Source organism: Calcarisporiella thermophila (genome assembly GCF_041956535.1).
Source record: "Calcarisporiella thermophila strain CBS 279.70 unplaced genomic scaffold VTP21scaffold_16, whole genome shotgun sequence".
NCBI classification, from domain to species: domain Eukaryota; kingdom Fungi; phylum Calcarisporiellomycota; class Calcarisporiellomycetes; order Calcarisporiellales; family Calcarisporiellaceae; genus Calcarisporiella; species Calcarisporiella thermophila.
The window spans coordinates 463,267-484,095 of NW_027192206.1; the positions used below are offsets into that span (position 1 = coordinate 463,267).

The following is a 20,829-nucleotide window of genomic DNA, read 5'->3' on the forward strand; positions in this document are numbered from 1 at the left end:
TTTTTTTTTTTTTTTTTTTTTTTCTTTTTATACTCTTTTGTCATGTTATTGAATCTGTTGTTTCATCATTGTGTTCATCTTAAAAAATTAAATTTAGTAAAGCTGTTGTTTATCCTCCATGGATCTCCTCAAGTTGTATTGAATTCTTTTATTAGAGTCGACGATACCCAATCTTTTTTTTCCAAAAAAACACTTTACGCACGAGAACGGAGACGCGAAGCCCTTGCGAGTTGACGAGCGTTGAGTTTGGCTACCTTCTTTGAGTCGTCGGCACGCTCGACGGTGGCATCCTCCTCGGCAACGATGATCTCGATGTGCGAGGGAGAGCTCTGGTAGGGGTTGATGCGACCGTGGGCGCGGTAGGTGCGACGGCGCATTTTAGGGGCCTAACACAGCCCAAATAAAAAGGGAATCAGTCAATATTATATCCATCGAGATAGATCATATCTGTACGCACCTGGTTGACCTGGATATGCTTGATAACCAAGGAATCGACATTCAAGCCTTTGGCCTACACGAGGCAGAAACAGAATCGAAAACAAGGATTGAGCATGAACATCTTCATTGGCCATATTGCAAGTAGCTTACCTCAGCGTTAGATTCGGCATTCTTGAGCAGACCCTCCACAAACTCGCACGACTTCACAGGCCATCTGCCTTGGGTCGTTCCGAATTCCTTAGCCTGAGCGGTACGGCCAACACCGCCATTGAACCGACGGAAAGGAATGGCACGCTTGTGCTCTTTCACGGCAGCGAGGTAGGAAAGGGCTTTCTTGAGGTTCATGCCCGAGATGGCGGCGGCAACCTCACGGGTGTTCTTGAAGTGAACGCGGAGGTAAGATCCACGAGCCTTAGCAACTTTGGAAAGTGAATACAAGAGCAATCGGTCAATATGAATGATGAAGAGAAGCCGATCTAAGTTTAAATAGGGCAAACCTACTTTTGGCGGGGTTAGCCGGAGTAGCAGCGTATCTGACCATGGCAATGCTACTGATGAAAAAAGATCATGCAAAAAAGGTGTTAGCATAGCAGTAGGAAGAAGCCATTCAATTCCGCATCGCCATTTCCCATATTCATGGTATCGTGTTCCCAACTGATTTCCGGCTTCAGCTCCCATTTCTCAATCACACTCAAAGAATCACCACACACCCACGGGGTGGTCCATCCCTCCCTACAATCCATCCATCCTTCTCCTTACCTTTTGCTTTTCTCACAGATGAATATGAAATCCTTTACGCTGGATGCGTCTAGAGGAAGAGAAGGAGGGAATCGGCTATGGGGGGAAGCCTCGGTAGCAAAATGCCGCTCGACGAATTTCACGCTTCAGAGGAATCTGAAACCAATAGTCACACGGGGAGTCACATTCGGGTTCGAGGGCAGGAAGTGATTTGCGGCAAAAAAAGTTCGCCCGTTTTTTAATCTTCCTCTTTTTTTCAAGTCTTTGCCTTTTTATTTCTCCTTTGTCTGAGAAAATCTTTGGACATACTAACCCCTCGTCACTGAAGAGCTACAAGAGACGGACCCGGAACTTGAACAATCCTTTTCCCTATTTGCAATCTCAAAGAAGTCAGTCATTATACTCAGCAGGCAGCTCCGAATTTAGTGGAGATTAGTTTTATCTACGATCGGTGCAATGTCAAAATATACGGCAAAAGGTGCTCTTCGCACAGTGTGAGTGTCCCTTGCTGTTCTTTGAAATGCTTGGAAATGCTGCTGGCATGTCCTATTTGGATGGCCTGGAGGCGAGATGGGAGTACAGGGTGTTTCCTGTCACTTTGGCTTTGACTTCTTTGTTCAACCAAGATTTAGGTTCAGTGCCAGTTGAATTAATTCATTGCCTTTGTTTCCTATTATTTTTCCTGGATGATAGAAAAAACTACACAAAGGGCTATTCGAACATCCAGGCCAAAGTTCGAGAGGCCACTTCGAACGATCCTTGGGGACCATCGGGAACCTTGATGAATGAGATCGCTCAAGCCACCTATCATCAGTGAGCCCTCTTTCTTCGATGGAGAAAAAGGTCCGACTGCTCTAATTCAACATCTATATCTTAGGCATTTATTTATGGAGGTGATGGAGATTATTGACAAGCGGCTTAACGACAAAGGCAAAAATTGGAGACATGTATATAAGGTGAGATGTCGGTCATTTTCCCTCTCGGCTGGTTCCATTCCAAGATGGACCGTGATTAACCTGACGGCTGCGTTCTTCTTTTTCCACCCATCCTTATTAATAGGCTTTGACATTACTGGATTACTGTTTGCATGTTGGATCAGAATCTGTAATAGGATATGCAAGGGAAAATCTCTACATTATAAAAACACTCAAGGAATTTCAACATTGGGACGAGGATGGCAAGGATGTGGGGGCCAATGGTGAATCTCACGGCATTTTACCACCCAGCATCTTATCTAAACTCTTTATCTTTGACTATTCCAGTGCGCCAGAAGGCCAAAGAAATCACGAATCTTCTATTGGACGACTCTCGGCTTCAAGAGGAGCGCCGTGCGCGACTGGGCATGCACAATCGGCTAATCGGCTCGAATTCACAGACCTCTTTGGGCCCCGATCGGCCTTCCCGCTCTCCGCACTATGAACGCCCCGGCTACGTCGATGATGACTCGGAGTTGCAGCGGGCTATTGAGGAGAGCAAGCGAACCGCACAAGAGCACGAGCTCCAAATGAGAGAGAGGTTTGTGGTTTCGCATAAGGTATCGATGCACAACTTTTCTAATATGCCTATATGTGGTAGCAGTGAGCAGCTACAGCAAGCCTTAGAGTTGAGTGAAAGAGAGGCAAGAGAAAAGGAGGAAGAGAGACGCCGCCAGGAAGAGGAAATGCGCCGAATGCAGTTAATGCAACAACAGCAACAGCAGCAACAGCAATTTAACATGCTTGGTGCCGGCGGGCAGCCATATCCACAACAACAGCCGATGCCGCCGCAGCAGCTTGGATTCGATTTCTTCGATCCCCTAGGGACAAGCTCAAATCCCAATGCTTATGGACAGGGGCAGGGTGGGATGGCGTATAATGGCGGCGGAGGATACAACTTTCAGCAGGGCCAAAACTACTTGCAGCGACCTCAAATAACGGGCTCCTCACAGGATGGTTTTCAGTCCATGTCTGTTGGCCCTGCCATGCCGGGGATGCACATGTCGTCGCTTGGAGATTCGATGGGATCCAACAATCCTTTTGGCCAGATGGGCGGAGGTTTTGGAGCTTCGCAGCCCCAACCACAGCAGCAGCAGCAGCAGCAACAACTGTCGTTTAGCGGTCTTGGTGGGACAAACGGGTTTGCGGGATCCGCGGCATATCCATCCCAGGGTAATGGTTTAGCGTCGGCCCCCGCATCATCCACATCATTTACGCCCTCGATCCCACCAAGTACGTCTGTTTCGATGGCGGGATCCGCTTCGACTCCAACGAAAGATGACGGCAAATATTCGAAACTCGCCAATTTGATCGGCAATCGAGGCGATGGTGTCGACACGTTCGGCAATGTAGGCAATATGCGTATACCTTAGTAAGTGTTCTTGTCGCCACCATTGGCACTAGCGCCAGACTCTTTTGATAACCCGATATTTTCTGTGTGCCTTACAGTGGCTCCGGTTTCAGCTCGAGTATAGGCTATCAGAGCTCTCAAAATTCAACCTCTCAGGCTGCAAACAACCCTTTTGCCCCTGCTCAGGCGACCGGCTCGGACCTCCTCGGCCTGAACAACGACTCTTCCTCCTTCTCTACCTTTTCTTCCACCTCTCAACCCTTTGCTACCTCCACCTCTTCGTCCACCAGTTCGGCGTTCGGCAACCAGCCAAGCCGGAATCCTTTCCAACCGGCATCCTCTCAACCATCCAATAACCCGTGGGCTAACACCGGCGCAAGCATGAGCCTCAATGATTTATATATGGAGCAGCAAAGACAAAAACAGTTGCAACAGCAGCAGCAATTACAGCAGCAGAGCATGGGAACGGGGCAAGGATACTTTGGTGGTGGGGGAGCGCAAGCATTTGGAGGATTTTAGGCGCCCACTCTCCCATATTCTTGTTTATCCTCTACTCATATATTTATCCTGTGTTTTGCAATCCCCTCCTATTTTTTTTTTCTTTTCCTTCCCTTTTACTTTTTATTGCCTCTCTCTCATCTCATGATTACTTTCATTGATAATCTTCAACCCTCTATTCTTTTTTTTTTTTCAATCATATTTCTCTCATTATGATCACACTATTTCCTGGATATTCTTTTTTTCTTGTTATGATACGTCTCCCTTTTTTATTACTCTTGAATTTTTTTTTATTTTACTCATTTACACGCTTACACCTCGATAATTCATTTTAACAATCAAATATTCTTGTGTGCCTCTGTGATACAAGAGGATGTGTTAATATTTTTCTTTTATTTCTATTCTCTGCTTCGCTTTGATCTGCTCCCTACACTGATAGAATTAGCGCTTTGGAGAAAGCGCTCCAGTGCCAAGAACTCGGGGGAGAGAGAGAGGGAATAATAAAAAATAAAGCCATTCAAAGACATGATTGGGGTGTGTAGTCCGGCAAGTCAGATATATTAAAAAAAAGACAAAAGTTTCTTATAAAAGAGTCGAGCTGGAACTAATACAAAGAAACAGGGTGGGAGATTAAGGGGAAGGGAGAGGCACCTCCATTAGAGATCTCGCTTGTCGTTCAACCACTTGTAGACGCTCGAAAAGTCCTTGGTCTTGAACTCTTTCGTGTTGGAGAGTTGGTTGTAGATCTGCTGCGAGAGGGCCCCGAGGGGGATGCTTGCTTGGCAGTCGTTGGCCGCATTCACGGCGAGTCGCAGATCCTTGGCCATGAGCGCGCTCCCAAAGCCGCCCTCATATCCCTTCGATGCGGGCACGGTCTCCATCACCCCTGGGCAGGGGTTGTAGGTGTCGCTGCTCCAGCACCTCCCGGTGGAGGTGTTGATGATCCCCGCCAGCAGGTGAGGGTCCATCCCCAGCCGCACGCCCAGGTTCATTGTCTCGGACACCCCAATCATGGAAATTCCAAGCAGCATGTTGTTGCAGATCTTAGCGATTTGGCCACTGCCGTTCGCGCCACAGTAGACGATGTTGCGGCCCATCCTGGCAAGAATGGGGCGAACCACCTCGAAATGGTCCGGGAGTGCGGCGCCGACCATGAACGTGAGCGTGGCGGCCTCCGCGCCGGGAACACCGCCGGAGACGGGAGCGTCTACCGCGATAGCGCCTTTAGAACCGACCTATTAACCAGAAGAAAAGTATGAGGGGTGCGTAGGGAAAAGAAAATTGAATGGAGGTGGAGACGGGGACACAGGGATATGGAGGTTAGGAATTTGTTAGGTTCACACGTACCGCCTTTGCCATCTCTTTGGCAACCGCCTGATCGATTGTGCTTGAATCAATCACTACACTGTCCTGATCCAGACCGGGCAACAGAGCCTCCGTCGATTCCACATATACGTCCTTTACGTGCGGAGATGCAGGAAGCATCGTGATGACGGTACCCGCCTTCTCGGCCACCTCTACCGGGCAGCGCGCGATGACCACTTCCTTCTCGAGCTTGAGCTGCTTAACGAAGCGCTCTGCAGTTGCCTTATTGACGTCGTACACGATAAAGGGGACATTGGATTTCTTGTAAAGATTGTTGGCCATGTGGAAGCCCTGAGGTCGAGAGAGCGCACGCGAGAGAAAAAGGTAAGTCACAGCATAAAAAATCGAGATGCGCATTTCGACTCTTACCATTTGGCCAAGGCCAATGAAGCCGATGGTTTCTTTCCTCGTAACCTAATGCAAAATGTATTCTATGTTTAACGTCTTATGCATCCCATCGAAGAGAATGCAAATGCAAATGACTCACCTCGTCTTTAGCTACGCGTTCGGAGAAGAATCCAATAAGAGTTAGCTTATTTCTCCACACTTGAAATAGAGTAATTGCTTACAGGTAGAGTAGTTTCTTCTTGCCGCCAATGATGGCATCAAGCGAGGAGCAGTGACCAGTGGTCTCACGGAGAGCAAATGAGCAGCGGGTTTCATCATCTTCTAATCTTGAGTGAAATAAAAGTAAGAGCAGGAAATAAAACGACTCGAAGCGCGTGGGAAATAGGACTAAATTTCAGAAATCTAATAAAGTTTTATATAGAAATAAGCTATCGAGAGCAGAGAAAACTCAGATTGAGATCGAGGAGAATTGGAGGAGCGTCCCCGCCGGGGCCATCCTACAGCTAACCCCCATCCCAAGTATTCACGCCGTACTTAAGGGCCACGGAGCTCTGCGTCCAAGTGTAAATAGGAACAAGTACGCCCAAAAGGAGCACTCGGCGTCACGTTTGTTAGGGCGGAGGAGTATCGAGAATATGGGTTTATTACCATGGGGCTGGTCTATCTGGATCTCGAAGTTGATTTTGCAAATATAATCATGGTCACGCTTTGCACCTTCAAAGGCGCGTGTGCTCATAGCAAGGATTGCGGGGAGAAAAATAAGTTTACTTTTGCAACCCATCGCCGGCACCCTGATTCGCTCTATGTCACTCTCCCAAGCATCCCTCTTTCCCACTGTTGACTGCAGTAGGCTGCAACCATTTCTAATCCTGCCTCCACACGAGCCTAGGCTAAATTATTTTCCCAACCTGCTCTCCCATATCCTGTCGTGCAATATATTAAGCAAGCCTCGTCCCTCCCACCCTTTCTGGTTGATTACATCGGCTCTGAGATTTTCCTTGCTTCAATCGGATTCCATCAAAAAATATTCATTCTGCACCGAAACCTGACCGAGGACCTTGTGCTGTTATGGCACAAGGTGCAGGAAGAGCATGGGGGATATTTAGCCATTCTTAGACATAGACATGTTTGTTGCTGTGCTGAGGGATCATGAGATGGGCCGACTCTTCCAGGCTGAACTCTTTATCATGGTGTATAAATTCGCGTTTAACGGAGGAAACAACCTTCAGGATTCTGTTCTCTGCCCTGGAAGCACTCCCAGAAGATCCGCCCAACTGCGGAGAGAGTCGCTCGCAACCACTTCATGCCCTACCATAAGGCACTGCGCATACACTTGCGTCACTTGCTGAATCAAGCTTTCTAGGTCGAAAGGGCTCGATTATTTAAGCACCGCGCAACTGGCGTGGCTTTGACGTTGAGCCCCATTTAATGATCCCAATTGGCACACCGAATATAGAAGTTTATTTTGCTATTTGATCTTGGGCCGTTTTGCTGTTCCATCGGCCATCATTTGCATCCTAGTACCCCTGGTCATCTTACGCCGAGGCGCGTTCATTATTTGGGCGCGACAGTAGAACGCTTAGGGTCCTGTTGCTCATTCCATTGGATAGTGTTATCATCTGGCCGGGTTTTGCATAAATAGCATCGCGCAGCATCCTTTTTTGTACGAGTAAATTGATCCCTCACGCCTACACGAGCGTTTGTTCTATTCATCCCGCAATTAACGCCTCCATCCTATGTATATAGCAAGCACTTGTTTTTTTTTCGTGATTTTAACTGGATAATATGATCAAAAGTGGACTGGATTTCCTATTAAGAGGAGACTATCTGTCATTGGCGCCCGGCCAATTGGTGACGCGATTTGACACCTACATCCAGTGGTTGATATTGATATGGTATGGTATCACGCTGGTTGTGAGTCTTACCGGACTTGCAGTCACGTAAGTTGAACTCGTTGCTTCCCTGTTTTGCCCCAACTCCCTGCTCATGCAGTTGTTCTACGTAGATTTCTGAGATATCGGCGGGGAAGAGCCACTCAGCACATTCCGCCGAGTAGCACCAATGAATTACCTGGGGTGACAATATTCCGCCCCATCTGCGGCCTGGATTTTCAGCTGCGCGAGAACCTTATATCCTCTCTGGAGCAGCAATATCCCAAATTCGAGGTTATATTCTCGTTCAACAAAGCAGACGATCCGGCGATACCCTTGGTGCGAGAGCTGATCGACGAATATCCTCATGTAGACGCTCGATTGATAATAGGTAGGTGTTTGGTGGGAAACAGCGATTAACACACCAACTGACTCTTATTTCCAGAGGAGCGCAGTGTGGCGGTGAATCCCAAGATTAACAACCTCGTCGAGCCCTATCGGGTGGCCAAGCACGAAGTGATGTGGATCTGGGACTCAAACGTTCGCCTTCCGCCGGGATGTCTGCACCGCTCCGTCCAAAAATTGCTCTCTCCTCAATATGGGCTCGTGCACCATCTCCCCTTGGGAGCCGACGCGCTTTCGCTTGGCGCAGACATGGAGGCCGCGTTTCTCAACACCACCCACGCGCGGGTCTACCTGGGGCTTAACCAGCTTTCAATTGGCTCGTGTGTGATTGGCAAATCGAACTTGTACCTCCGCAAAACGCTGCAGCAGATTGGGGGTCTGGAGAAGTTCCTAGACATTATTGCCGAGGATACCGCAATAGCAACCGCCATCTGGAACGTCGGCTATTGGCATGCTATGACCTGCGACGTGGCCCGGCATCCGCTAGGATCCATGTCGGTTTGGGAGCATTTTGCGCGGAGAGCCAGATGGGCCCGCATCCGCCGCACGACCGTCACCTTCGCCACTCTGATTGAGCCCTTCTCTGAGTCCATCTTGCTGGGGCTGTTGGTTGGGTGGTCGGTCCACTCTCTCTTCAACTTGTCGGGCAAGTGGTTTTTCGTCGCGCACATGCTCGCCTGGTTCCTCATGGACATGACCATCGCACGGAATATAGCAGGCAATGAGATAGTGTGGCCGCGACTCATTTTGGGGTGGGTGCTGCGGGAGTTGTCTGCACTCCCCCTCTTTATCTATGCCATGGTGGGAAGTCGGTTTGGGAGCCGGCTGAAATGGCGGGGAAGAGAGTATCGCATCAGATATGGAGGAAAGGGGCAGGTGGTGACGCAGGCCAATGGATGGAGGAACAATCACCATCAAAAGAAGGCATTATGATGATGCCCATTATTTTATCCCGATAGATATATCTCTCTGATTCCTTTTATATATACACTTACATATTGTTCCTTAATTAACTAATAGTAAATATGTGCCTAGTTCCATGTGGTCTCACTATTTTCAAAGTTTCTGTGGTAAAATAGCCAATGGGGTGTCGTGTATTTATCACTCTAATGACGATAAATGAATAGTCTGTAAGGAGCTGTGGATATTGGTTGCCAAAGATCTATTGACACCATGGATTAGATTGTTGGTGGCGCCTAATAGTTGGGGGCGAGTATTTTGATACAATATAAAAGTGGGAAACACGGCCCGAATTGGTACCGATTTGACCATATTGTCTCCCTTTCTAAATGAATCGATGCTGATTGATTGCGAGATAGTAAGCTGCCTACTCTCTATATCAGATATTAAATGTGGCAAAAAAAAGTAGCTAAATATTGAGCTTAATCTAGTTGAGGGTCAGAATTTTTCAATTTCAATAATACTATATTCCCTCATTCCAAGAGTACCATGAATACCATATGCTCTACTTCTGCGAACCATACAGCAGAGTTGTAAGGAACCGACGTTTTTGTGTATTTCATGGCCAATGAACATAAGTGGAATAATATTCATATGTCTTGCCTTAGATAATGTTTTAGTTTCGTAACATTTACTTATATTTTTGCAATTGCATAATATTCCATTCTAACTTCTATAAATAAGTATGGTCGGCATTCTTGGATGCTTGCTTCTTCCTTCGCCATCTATACCAAGGGCGGGAGTCTTGTTTCTCGTTGTTTTTTAAGTCCAGTTCGAGTTCTTCCTCCGCGCTGCTCGCCTTTGCATCCTTCAGCTCTTGTAATCGGGGGAAGATTTTTAGCTGCCATAACCCCCCCAGAACGGCAACGATGAGGGCAAACGAGGCCATCACCAGGGCAGGCAAGGTGAAGTTGTAGATAACGCGTGGATTGAGGATAGCTCTGTAGCCGTCGTGATAGCCAGTGGCGAAGAATACATCAAAGCCATTAAACATCCTAGATAATCGCATTGCACAAAGTCAGAGTTCCCGAGGATTGTGCCCGAGATGGACAGGATAGGGATACGAAGAGGAAGAACCCTCTCACTTACGCATAGCTTCCTGAAAACGCAAAAGCGAACAGCCACCCTGCGCTCCTATACTTCTTTATCATCGCAATCGCCGCCCCACTTACCGTGAAGGCCGCGACTACTCCATATCGTGCAGCAGGTGACGGGAGAACAGTGTCAGATCGCAGAGAAAGCACCATTAGTATCAGCGCGAATCCGCCGAATAATCCCGTGACAATGCGATTGAGAGTCTCATGTTTACCCTTGATGTGGAAGGCTATAGCGCCCACGATTCCAGAACCCACCCAGGTCAAAAGGGCAGTCCAAAGGTCGACCTCGCTTGGGGTCTGTGAACTGACAAAGGCCGAAATAAAAAATCCCGCAATCCATGCTACCACCGTAAAGAGGGTACAGGGAAGAAAGATAGGAGTAATAGGGATGAGTATAAAAAACCCATAATATTTAAGGGGCGGCATACGGAAAGCGATAGTACCTGAGAAGTAAAACCCTACGAAGGCAGGAGAATAAGTGTAAGCGCGATATCCCGAGGAGCACTGGACACCCCCACAAAGGATGAGGATAACTCCGAGAGTGAGATAGGGTGCGGTTGCAAAGTGGATCTCTATGGCAAGGTAGGGGATTCAATACTCAAGTGGCTCTACCATCTTTCTGCCATTCTCCTTACCATTCTTGGCGCCATCGTGAGATTGAGCCAGGACATGCGCACCGAACAAACTGAATAGGATAAATAAGAGCATTATCTGAAAGAGAGCGGGGAGAGGGCTGGTACATATTCGGCTGAAATGAGCAGCATGAAGCGAACGCGCGTTTAATAAGAACTTCCCAATTCATAGCGCAAATTTGGTGGTAACTCGATATGGCAAGCACGACAATGCACGAATGAATTTTTGACCTGTGCACCGATCTTCTACTGTTAGGAGGCAAGTGAGAGCAAAATTCTCCTGCAGAGAGAGGGGATGGGGTTTGACCCAAACCTTTATTGTTAAGCTAGATATGAAAAAAAAAATATCACGGACCATAAAACAGGATGTGCTATTGTCCCCTCGCTCGACTCGTTAAATATATAATATAAAATATAAATAGTAAAATGAATGTATGTACTAATAAATAGAACACAAGAGCATATCAGAATGGAAGAAAGAAAGCAATAGAAACACAACCCCAACCTCCCCATTCATTTAGCAGGCGAGTGCAAGGAAGCTAGATACGTCCCCCACTCCTGATCCTCCTGCTCTCGGGAGACGACTTCGAAGCCAGATGTTCTCAGTCGGATTAACCTTCCAAACACCCTAATGCTGGTCACCTCTCCCGGAACACGAGGCAGCAGGCGATCCCTAATGCCAGTGCGGATCAGAAGAACAAAAAGGAACCCAATCAGGGTCACACCGAAAATCCACCACAGATTCGGGCTATAGACCTCAACCGACTTCACACTCAGGCCGGAAGCAACGAGGCTATTGAAGATCGCGGTGAAGATTAAGCCACCGCCCACGCCTGCGGATGCCCAAGCAGTGAGGATGATGCCGTGCAGGGCACCGATATTGGACGGGCCAAACATGTCGGTGAGGAAGGCTGGAATGATGCCGAACCCGGCTCCATAGCACGCGGTGAGCACCCAAATCATGATATTGTGGACCCAATAGGCCTGCGCTTGCATGACGGTGGTAAGCGAGCCAAGAATGACAACCTGGGTGGCCAACATGATGATAAAGCAAGCCTTTCTTCCGGTGTAGTCGGACAGCGTGCTGAAAAACAAACGCCCCGCAAGGTTGAAACCACCATTGATCGAAACAATCGTGGCGGCAGTATCGGGGGTCATTCCGAAAATGTCCGTGATGATGTTGGCTATAATGGAGAGTGCATATGGAGTCAATGGTTAGAGGGTCCAGGATCATAGGTAAGTAAAACTTATTGGTGAGAGCACCAAGTACATACAGAGGCGAGAAATGAATACTAAGCCAGCGATCTTTGATGAGCAAAAACAACCAGTATCCAACATTTTCTATTAACATCTGCATCGGTTGCAATTTTGAAGGGTATCACATACCGAGTTTCCAAAGAACATCACGTACATAAAGCGATAGTCGCGGCTGAATATCGACTCGATCAACGTCATATTTATCGTCGGCTCTGAGACCACCGTCGTCACCTGGGATTCCAGTTCGAACTTCTCACTAGAGCGAGTTAGCGGAAGGGCTGTGGAGCTAACAGATTGACCGCGCACATCCAGCCCATTCACCGTGTAGTTGGGCGGAGGGACCCGGAAGACAGCGCTGCACGCAAGCATCACCCCAAAGTACACTGCTCCGAGAATAACAAAGGTGAGGGGAAGGCCAACGGCCGCCTGGAGTGGGAGGGGAACTTTGGCAAGGGCAATGGACCCTGCCCCGAAACCGCACACCGCTAGACCACTAGCAAGTCCACGGTGATCGGGAAACCACTTCTGCAATGGGGAGACCGGTGATATGTAACAGATTCCGAGCCCAATACCGCCCACCACTCCGTATCCAAAGTACACCAGGCCAATCAGTTTGAGATAGACCCCGAGACCAGCCAGCATGTTGCCCGACATAAACAAGATAGAGCCAGTCAGCGCTCCAACACGGGGACCTTTGCGCTCCAGCCAGGGTCCGGCGATGGCGGCGGAAAGACCTATATCATTCAAAAGTGTTAAGTGGGAATATTTCTCAGCTGATACGATAAAAGGAGGTGCAATAGTTACCGAAGCAGCCGACCGCAATGTAAAAGGTAGAGGGAGCCATATTTGCCTAAGGGTGGAGTAGGTTCTTTTTCAGGCTTGTGTTGATATCGGCAGGATACAAGGGCACTTACCGTTGGGGTGCCAAAAATAGCCTGATCGATGGGCTTGTTGAAAACGGACCAAGCGTAGAGAGAACCTACCAGGAGTGAGGATTTATAAAAAGTTCATGAGAGGGTATGTCTACCTTCATACATACCGCAGATCAGTTGGAAGAGGACGGCAGCGGGCATCATCAGCCAACGGTTAAAGGGGAGAAATCCAAGGATATATTTTTCCTTTTCGAGCTGTTCGGCCGAACGAGGATAGGTGGTATCGCCCCAATGCCACTGAATAAAACGTATGATAGGATTTGTCGACATGTCTATTTCGAAGGCTCTTCTTAAGGGCAAAATCAGTGCTTGGGTCTTGCCAATTTTATTTCCGATCTCTTGGCTGGTTAGAATGGTACAGAGAAATTATCTAAGGGAAGGTGTGCGGATCCCTAAAGAGGGAAACCAAACGTTTTTGATATATGGAGGGAGGAGGGGGAGAAGAATATACTGTCTATAATATTACAAGGTAATTGACGGTTTTTGAAAAGGAAAGTAGAGGTAAGCAGTTTTCTGGCCAAACTCGAATGTTGAAAATTCAAGGGAAGACGGGTAGAGTAAAAAGAAGACATGTCCTTTCTCGAGTATTTATCAGTGTCTTGAGCGCCTCAAAGAGGCGTTATATTTGTTTATCGCTTAGAGTTCAACCACTTCGCCTTTTCTCTGCCATCCTCGGTAATGGCCTTCAAAAATAGAACGGCGGCTGCAAGCGTCCTTTCCCGTTTCCTTCAAAAAATAAGTACTCGCGCTTTCCCGTTTGGATTAATGAAGCTCGTGGTTGACCTCTTTCGGTGCACCATGAATCCTCAGCTAAGCCTTCTTGCACCACTCTCCAATACTGTATTGGATACCCAGCTTTATTCGGGGGAGGATAGCATCAGCTCTATTCACCAATCCCTCCATTTCATTGGTGATGGCTGCCTTCACCGGGCTTGGCTGTAAACCGATCAGCACCCTCTTGTTTTCAATAAATAAACTCTCTTCTTGTCATACCTGAGGATATGCAACCTCAGCGACTTTGCCCTCCAAGAAGTGATAGACATAGCAGCTACCCTCTGTTGCTAAATGATGCACAAAGTGAAATTTTATTATATCTCATCCTCCGTAGGATTGCTAGGAATCCTGGAAAGTGCCACACTATTTGCGTATGTCATGGTTGAAAATTGATTCTGCCAAGTAGGCGACGAAGCACCCTCATTTGAGAAGTGGCCCATGTTGGCCGAGTCTTGTTTATTAGAGCCATCGAAGTTTATTTGTCCGCCATCCATTTTTAAAAACATTTCTATGTTTGCGAGATTCTTCACCATCACAATGGCATCGTGATTGACGGGAATCAGTCATGGAGTCTATTGTCTACTCACCACTACCAAATACGACAAAGAATGATATAGGTGGTGTATGATATAAATATACGATAATCCACTTTCCGTGCGGCATGTACTCGCGAACCTCGTTTTTTCCCCGGCCTACTTTGCGCAGTGTTAAAAACTCTTGGCTAGCCATCCGTTCAATGCATCCAACAGCTGTCGCGCTTCTTCTTCCGTACGGAACATATGATCTGCACCGGGCACCACTTGCAGCTCACTGTTCTCAATCATTTCCTGGAACTTATATGCATCCTTCACGGGTATAGTTTTGTCGCATTCGCCGTGGATTATCAACACTCTCGTACGTCCCCCATCTATTCTCGCCACAATGGACATGTCCAAACTGCACCGCTTCTCCATATCCTCTCTCGTCACCACATAGTCTCGACCGTTAATGGGCATGGGACACCACACAAACGAGCCCTGCTCGGCAAGGCTCTTGCGCTGTTCGTCAGAAAAACGGAAGGAGGGAGCCTGGGAGTGATCGTAACGCCCTGCAATATTGACGATGAGGGGGACGTCATTATGCTTGCTAGCATGGCGAAGAACAACAGCGCCGCCACGAGAATGTCCCATGAGGCATCTTACATTCCATTGATGCGAGCGAAGGAAGCCGACAACGTCGTGGAGATTCTCGACCTCCTCATCATAATTGCCATACTTTGCCACCCCGCCTATGTATTCAAAGAGGCCGGATGAGTGTCATCCGAAGAAAAATGAAATGCAACGGTTATTGGATATTACCTGAATCACCGTTTCCTTCAAAATCGAATGCGAAAACATTGTATGGCAATCCACCACAGAGCCCTCGAATAATTTTCGATCGACGAGTGTTGAGAATCCCATGGCAGATGACGATGAGATCGCGAGTGGAATCGCGCACGAAAAGAGTGCCAACCAGATTGTATCCGTGGGAGCACGGAATGGTCAAGGTTTCTTCGCCTGGTGAGGGTGCAGCAATGGTCATTTTCACGAGGATGGGACCTGGAGTTCGAGGCAAGACTGCCTTTTTATTTCCTGGGCCGTTAATATGTGATTGGATAGAATGTATCTCCCGATTTCAGGGAGAATAAGTAGTCTTATTGAGGGGGAAATTTTCTCTCTCAAAATGACACTTTGGAACACAAAAAATTTGGGTTTGAGCATTTATTTTGGTTTTGCTGAAAATTAGAACTATTTATTTGAATACAGTATTGACATTTGTTAGACTATATATAACGATATCCGATAAAAAATGATTTACTTACAATTTCTACAGTAAATTCCTCTCCCATCGCGTCTAAAGCAATGGCGTGTATTTCTTTTTTTTTTTGCCTTTACTATTTTGAATTCCACAAGGTACCAAATTTATGAGGTTGTTATTCCAAAGACAAAAATATTACAAAACCAACACAGATATAAAACGGAATAATCAAGAATATCGTATCATTCGAAGTATGTAAGCTACAAGGGACAAAACCGGCCACTACATCAGAAAGGTGGCGGAGTCATGGCTGCCCAAGAGAGAACACCGGAATCATTGCGCCAGTAGGCCTTATACGTGGCCCCAGAACGGGCAATGACTTCAAAGTTACCCCTCAAAGGCGAGCCAAAGTTGCTTTGAATCAGAGTTACGTCGTCGAAATGGAGAGGATCGCCGAAGGAAGCAGGCCCATGCCAAGGTAGCCCTGCCGCATCGTTTTCTCGCCACCAGAGGCCGAGGCCACCACTGGCTAGTGGAGCAATTACCTCGAAATTGCCACGATTACCGAATCGACTCTGAATAAACGCGGGTTCTCCGCGTACCCCTGTGGCAAAGGCCACGCCTTGATGCCAACCAGTTTCATCGCGATAGAAATGGTGTAATGCGTTTCCAATACGAGCAACCACTTCAAGGTTGCCTGGATTGCCGTAGTTGCTCTGAATGAGAGCCACTGATGACACTACACCAACATTCGTGGCGAAGACAGTACCACCACTCCACGGGTTGCCAGGGGCATCGTTATTACGCCACCAGTGTGCTATTCCTCCGCTGGAGAGTGGAGCAACCAGTTCGAAGTTACCTCTTCCTCCGTAGATGCCTTGGATTAGGGCGGGAGATCCGGACACATTATTAGCAAAGGTAGGACCAATATGCCAGGCAACATTAGAATCACGCCAGAGATGTACAAGATGCGAGCCCACACGCCCAACCACTTCGAAATTGCCGTGCGAACCGTAGTTACCTTGTAACAACGAGACTCGTCCAATGAAAGTACCGGCATCAGAGGCGAAAGTAGTCGGTCCATGCCAGGGAAGTCCTGTGGTGTTGTTATCTCGCCAACAGTGGCGGAGCCCTCCACCGGGCGTGGGCACAACCACTTCGAAATTGCCCTGAGAGCCATAGTTACTCTGGATCAACCATCCGCTGGAATTTGCCGCTGGAGCCAATCGCACAAACTTGCCCACCGAAGGGACGCCGCTTTGGTTCAGCAAGAAAGCAAGATAGTAACCAGGTGGAGCAATCGCAGGAGTTGGAGGGGCGGTCACTGCGAGTGCTCTTCCACCTTTGCGGTGGAAAGTCACTTCCACGTAGCGCTGATCTGAGTTAAAGGCGTGGGTTACAGATCCCGCCTTCACCAATACCACCCGGGCAATGTTTGGAGCATCTTGTGTCTCGATATCAAACTGGCGGCCCCACCCGGTAGATCTCTGTACGCGCCCGATCCTCGGTCGATTTTGATGGACGTAAGATGGCTCGTAGATCTCGATCCTCAGCTCTCGGTTGTCTTGTCCAGGGGGTTGATAGCTTTGGCTCCCATTCTTATTCGAACCACAGGTCCAGACCCGACCATCGGGCATGAGAAGAGCAACCGAATGGTAATTGCGTGTCACTGTGGCGGTTTCCAGGACGGACCAAGAGTTGGTGGTGGGATTATACAGCTCGGCAGTGCGGACTGCAGTATTGTCATTCCCTTGATTAACCACACCTCCACAGACGAAAACCATTCCAGTGGGAAGGATGATTGAGCTGCAGTTGAGTCGCACTGGGCCTCCTGCCAAAGCTCTTGGCCCAGTAGGCTGCCAGCCGGCCGAAGGGTTACCCATATCTAGCAGGTAGGGGATATGCCCGCCGCAAACCAGCACACGAGCACGATATCCATCGCTGGGACGCAGCGGGAGCAAGACGGAGTTAACGTTCAGGCTTCCATAAATTCCATCTGGAGGAGCGGGACACAGGTCGTGATAGGCCCCAGTGTTTGGATCCAACGTTAAGGTTCGTTGATTTACTTGAGTAGTGAAGAGAACTTGCCCATTGGGCAGGACATGCAACCGAGGATAGAAGCCCACCGCATGTGCAGGGTCGGGACCAGTAAGTAGGCGCCAAGTTCCTCGCGAGCGTGGTGACGGAGAAAACTTCTCAGGAGAATCATTGTTGTGCCGACTATCCTCGACCATAGGGTGACCGGAGACAGTGAGGATTTGACCGTTGGGTAGAGTAAGTAGTGTAGGGTACCAACGCCCTCCCCCCACGGTGCGTCCGGGTTCCGGATTCATGTCCGCAACACGAGTCCAGGTATGAGTGGCAGGATCGTACACCCAGGCATCACGTAACCCTGGAAAATGGGTCGCATGTTGACCTTCGTCCCTTGGAAATGCGCTTGTCCCCCCTGCGACCAAGAGTCGTCCGTCGATAAGGAAGGCATGCCCGCTGCAAAAGACGTCGCTTCCTGGGGAGGGGGCTCTTCGCACACTCAGCGAGTTGGTGTCGAACAGCCTGGTGTGATCGATCTGGTGCCTCGAATTTTGATCTTTGTCATGCTCATCACCACTAAAGTAAAGAATTTCTCCCGTATGTAATAGGGCAGCATGAATTGCCAGCACTTCAGATTTATTTCTAAGGACAATCCAACCCATGATAATGATCAGGAGAACCGGATGAAATGGGTGAGAAAAAGGTTGCAAGGCTAATTAGACTCAAGATTAGGCCGTTTATATCCTGTTTAAATAAATTTCTTTTTAATGCTATTTTAACGGAAGTGGTCTTAAGGCAAAAAGCAATACCTCCATGAAATATCTGTTTTTAGAATAGGAGGGTGCTGTAATATATCCTTGTATGGTCGGAGACAATTCATAGCTTAGACTAAAGCTTCTGTCGGTTTTAGACTGGTTGTTTTTTGTCAGTGGAGTATACTTGTCCACCGTCCTTTAAAATAATGTAAGTAGACGCAGCCCAAACTGCCCTTAGTTATGCAGACATGGCTCGTGATTAACACAATCATGAGCCACTGAAAAATTTCAAATATCTATTGTTATTTTGGACCAATCTGGTTTCACACATTGGTCGCAGCGCCACGAGGAGCATGGAAAGCCGATCGAACCATAAAGAGACCCTAAAGGGGCCCTCGCTTCGTTATCCTCGTGGGTCGGATGCTATTCAAACATCGCCCATCCTGCTTTACTACGTTCTAAGGCGCGAAAGGAGTATTACATACTAGATAAAGAAACACAATTTAAGCATGCATCTGTAAGAAGACATATACCAGGCATTAGGGGGTAAACCCACTGTTTTGTTTGTTCTGTTGATCATTTGTAGGCGATATCCCACCCCCTCGAATTATTTTTCCAAACGACGCCGTATGCTGAAGAAAGTGCCAACTCTTGGCGAATTACTACGCTCACAACTAGGCTGTTCTCTCGATTCCGTATGCTCCCCCACAAGGAACATCTTTTTCCAATAACTATTTACTCCTCATCTCCCTATCAAATGGCCACGGTTTTAGATAAACCTGTTCATGCATTGTGAGCCATTAGCGCTAATACTCGCTCTCTTTTCTATTAGCTCGGGTGACAATTCTCAAATCCATAATGAGACAGGGTCTTTGATCATTTTAGCTGCGGTTCTCAATTGTTTCCCTGGCAATCTTTGCTTGCCTTTTGTATGAGCCGGAATAGGAGGGTGTAAAGCCACCTTTACCCCAAAATTTTGCGAATGGATTGAAATTCTATCTCTTAAGAGGTCTATTTCTTGGGACGCGAATATGAAGATATAGGAATTTCGTACAGGCGATATGAAGTGCGTTTTTAATTTCACAAGGCTCATAAATCATTTCAGCAGTTTTGTTTTTGGAGAATATCAAGAAAAATGTGTGCGTATCTCCTCGTTTTTTAAACCCCAATTAGAAAGCAGTCGACAAACACGTTGCTTCTCTCCCATTTACCAAAAGCAACGATATTGGTATGTATTAGTTGAAGTTAGCAATTGCGAACGTGTATGGATTATTTTCCCATACCTTTGAAGAAATGACAATCAAGAAATCCACAGAAGTCAGCCAAGAGCGTGAGTAGTTCCGACCTAAACCAAACCTTCTTGGGTACAAAAACGTAAATATCTTTGGCTTCATTTCTTTTTGACTCCTCTCTCCAATACCCTCCAACCCCATCCTCCAAATCAAATAAACTATATTATCATAGGATTCACTGCATAAATTGTCTACCCAATCTCACAATATCCAGCTCTCCAAGGCGACACAGATCCTCGACATGCGCTTTTGACCATAGATGTTTTTTAACCACGTTGTGTCCCAGAGTTCGCTTCGTCATTCTTTCTTTCTCTCCCTTGGCCATTCCTAACTAGCATAGATCTCTCCTCCACAAAGCACTGGTGGAGAGGATATATTGCAATACTTCCCTTCAATTTCTCAAATGGGTCTTGGCCATTTCTCCTTCTTCCTATTACACAAAATGGCAAATCTTCGGCGAAGCATTTTCTAGAATAATCGCAATGGATATATCTCTGAAGAGGACACGGATTATCGAGATTCTTTCCAGATACATGTCTTGCACATGTCGGTTATATTTTTAAAAAACAATCTAATTCGCTTTCTTAAAATATGGTGGAGTAAGAGAAAAAAATTTTGCTGTTGAGATATTAAAATCAGGGTGAGATTTTTCGAACTTTTTGAATATATTCAACCTCATATCCTACAGATATTAGGTCGGATGCATCTCTCACCATCACACTCCACGTCAGTCTCCTCCTTGATCCCCTCCCACTCTCCCTTTTAGACATCTGTTTGCTGCCATCAAAGATGCTCTGAAAATTGGAAGAGGCGGAGTGGATGGGTGGTCAATTCGCTCTATTTCATATCAAGATGCATTGTAGAGTACCATCGAGGTTATGCATCTGCCACGCATATTCAAGTCGTCCAGTTCGAAATGAAACATGGCATGTTCATTGTTCGGAGTTCTTTGAGTCGATGGAGGGGTGCTCCGCCGTTCCCGGTTTTTCCATTCCCATCCGATCAAGTTTGAGCTTGACCGGCTGCTAGAATATAACCAAAAACTATTAAGGGTAGGGCCTATTCTACTTCATTAAACCATAGCCATAGGACAAGGGAAAGGGGCGAGACACAATCTAACTCCGCTACCCCCTCCTGCCTCCCCCTGTCCGTCCCTTTGTTCGCGGATAATGGATCCGTCTTTCCGAAAATTAGCTTTATTTCTCCTTTTTGGCCAGTTTGGCCAAGGGACAATTAGAGCCATTTTCATTTTTAGTAAGGATTACCCGGGCTTTCCAGCTTTTGTTCTTCATTAAAAAGAAAAAACACCCCCCTCACTGAAGGCGTGTTTGTTAT

The 20,829-nt window shown here is 47.4% G+C and overlaps 10 protein-coding genes across 10 annotated transcripts; 3 read left to right on the top strand and 7 right to left on the bottom strand.

The window, feature by feature from the left end:
- Positions 1 to 194: 194 nt before the first annotated feature.
- Positions 195 to 979, bottom strand: VTP21DRAFT_3119 (60S ribosomal protein uL22; the record flags this gene model as incomplete). The annotated part of the gene is made up of 4 exons (XM_069393387.1): positions 195 to 386; positions 458 to 511; positions 589 to 857; positions 940 to 979. The coding sequence occupies 4 exons, from the start codon at positions 977 to 979 to the stop codon at positions 195 to 197; spliced, it is 555 nt and encodes a 184-aa protein (XP_069249729.1).
- A 717-nt stretch (positions 980 to 1,696) lies between these two features.
- Positions 1,697 to 4,020, top strand: VTP21DRAFT_3120 (uncharacterized protein; the record flags this gene model as incomplete). The annotated part of the gene is made up of 5 exons (XM_069393389.1): positions 1,697 to 1,989; positions 2,054 to 2,132; positions 2,236 to 2,374; positions 2,439 to 3,522; positions 3,600 to 4,020. The coding sequence occupies 5 exons, from the start codon at positions 1,697 to 1,699 to the stop codon at positions 4,018 to 4,020; spliced, it is 2,016 nt and encodes a 671-aa protein (XP_069249730.1).
- A 635-nt stretch (positions 4,021 to 4,655) lies between these two features.
- VTP21DRAFT_3121 (uncharacterized protein) lies at positions 4,656 to 6,030 on the bottom strand (the record flags this gene model as incomplete). Its single annotated transcript, XM_069393390.1, has 5 exons — positions 4,656 to 5,234; positions 5,347 to 5,655; positions 5,734 to 5,778; positions 5,852 to 5,862; positions 5,934 to 6,030. 5 exons carry the CDS (start codon positions 6,028 to 6,030, stop codon positions 4,656 to 4,658), a joined length of 1,041 nt encoding a protein of 346 aa, XP_069249731.1.
- An 806-nt stretch (positions 6,031 to 6,836) lies between these two features.
- Positions 6,837 to 7,350, top strand: VTP21DRAFT_3122 (uncharacterized protein; the record flags this gene model as incomplete). The annotated part of the gene is made up of 2 exons (XM_069393391.1): positions 6,837 to 7,049; positions 7,234 to 7,350. The coding sequence occupies 2 exons, from the start codon at positions 6,837 to 6,839 to the stop codon at positions 7,348 to 7,350; spliced, it is 330 nt and encodes a 109-aa protein (XP_069249732.1).
- Positions 7,351 to 7,497: 147 nt separating this feature from the next.
- Positions 7,498 to 8,921, top strand: VTP21DRAFT_3123 (uncharacterized protein; the record flags this gene model as incomplete). The annotated part of the gene is made up of 3 exons (XM_069393392.1): positions 7,498 to 7,652; positions 7,718 to 7,974; positions 8,029 to 8,921. 3 exons carry the CDS (start codon positions 7,498 to 7,500, stop codon positions 8,919 to 8,921), a joined length of 1,305 nt encoding a protein of 434 aa, XP_069249733.1.
- A 700-nt stretch (positions 8,922 to 9,621) lies between these two features.
- VTP21DRAFT_3124 (uncharacterized protein) lies at positions 9,622 to 10,753 on the bottom strand (the record flags this gene model as incomplete). Its single annotated transcript, XM_069393393.1, has 3 exons — positions 9,622 to 9,943; positions 10,038 to 10,617; positions 10,681 to 10,753. 3 exons carry the CDS (start codon positions 10,751 to 10,753, stop codon positions 9,622 to 9,624), a joined length of 975 nt encoding a protein of 324 aa, XP_069249734.1.
- A 437-nt stretch (positions 10,754 to 11,190) lies between these two features.
- Positions 11,191 to 13,136, bottom strand: VTP21DRAFT_3125 (uncharacterized protein; the record flags this gene model as incomplete). Its single annotated transcript, XM_069393394.1, has 4 exons — positions 11,191 to 11,861; positions 12,027 to 12,707; positions 12,785 to 12,913; positions 12,974 to 13,136. 4 exons carry the CDS (start codon positions 13,134 to 13,136, stop codon positions 11,191 to 11,193), a joined length of 1,644 nt encoding a protein of 547 aa, XP_069249735.1.
- Positions 13,137 to 13,676: 540 nt separating this feature from the next.
- VTP21DRAFT_3126 (uncharacterized protein) lies at positions 13,677 to 14,134 on the bottom strand (the record flags this gene model as incomplete). Its single annotated transcript, XM_069393395.1, has 3 exons — positions 13,677 to 13,802; positions 13,860 to 13,927; positions 14,005 to 14,134. 3 exons carry the CDS (start codon positions 14,132 to 14,134, stop codon positions 13,677 to 13,679), a joined length of 324 nt encoding a protein of 107 aa, XP_069249736.1.
- Positions 14,135 to 14,347: 213 nt separating this feature from the next.
- VTP21DRAFT_3127 (uncharacterized protein) lies at positions 14,348 to 15,200 on the bottom strand (the record flags this gene model as incomplete). The annotated part of the gene is made up of 2 exons (XM_069393396.1): positions 14,348 to 14,907; positions 14,978 to 15,200. 2 exons carry the CDS (start codon positions 15,198 to 15,200, stop codon positions 14,348 to 14,350), a joined length of 783 nt encoding a protein of 260 aa, XP_069249737.1.
- A 503-nt stretch (positions 15,201 to 15,703) lies between these two features.
- VTP21DRAFT_3128 (uncharacterized protein) lies at positions 15,704 to 18,109 on the bottom strand (the record flags this gene model as incomplete). Its single annotated transcript, XM_069393397.1, has 1 exon — positions 15,704 to 18,109. One exon carries the CDS (start codon positions 18,107 to 18,109, stop codon positions 15,704 to 15,706), a length of 2,406 nt encoding a protein of 801 aa, XP_069249738.1.
- Between the last annotated feature and the right edge of the window lie 2,720 nt (positions 18,110 to 20,829).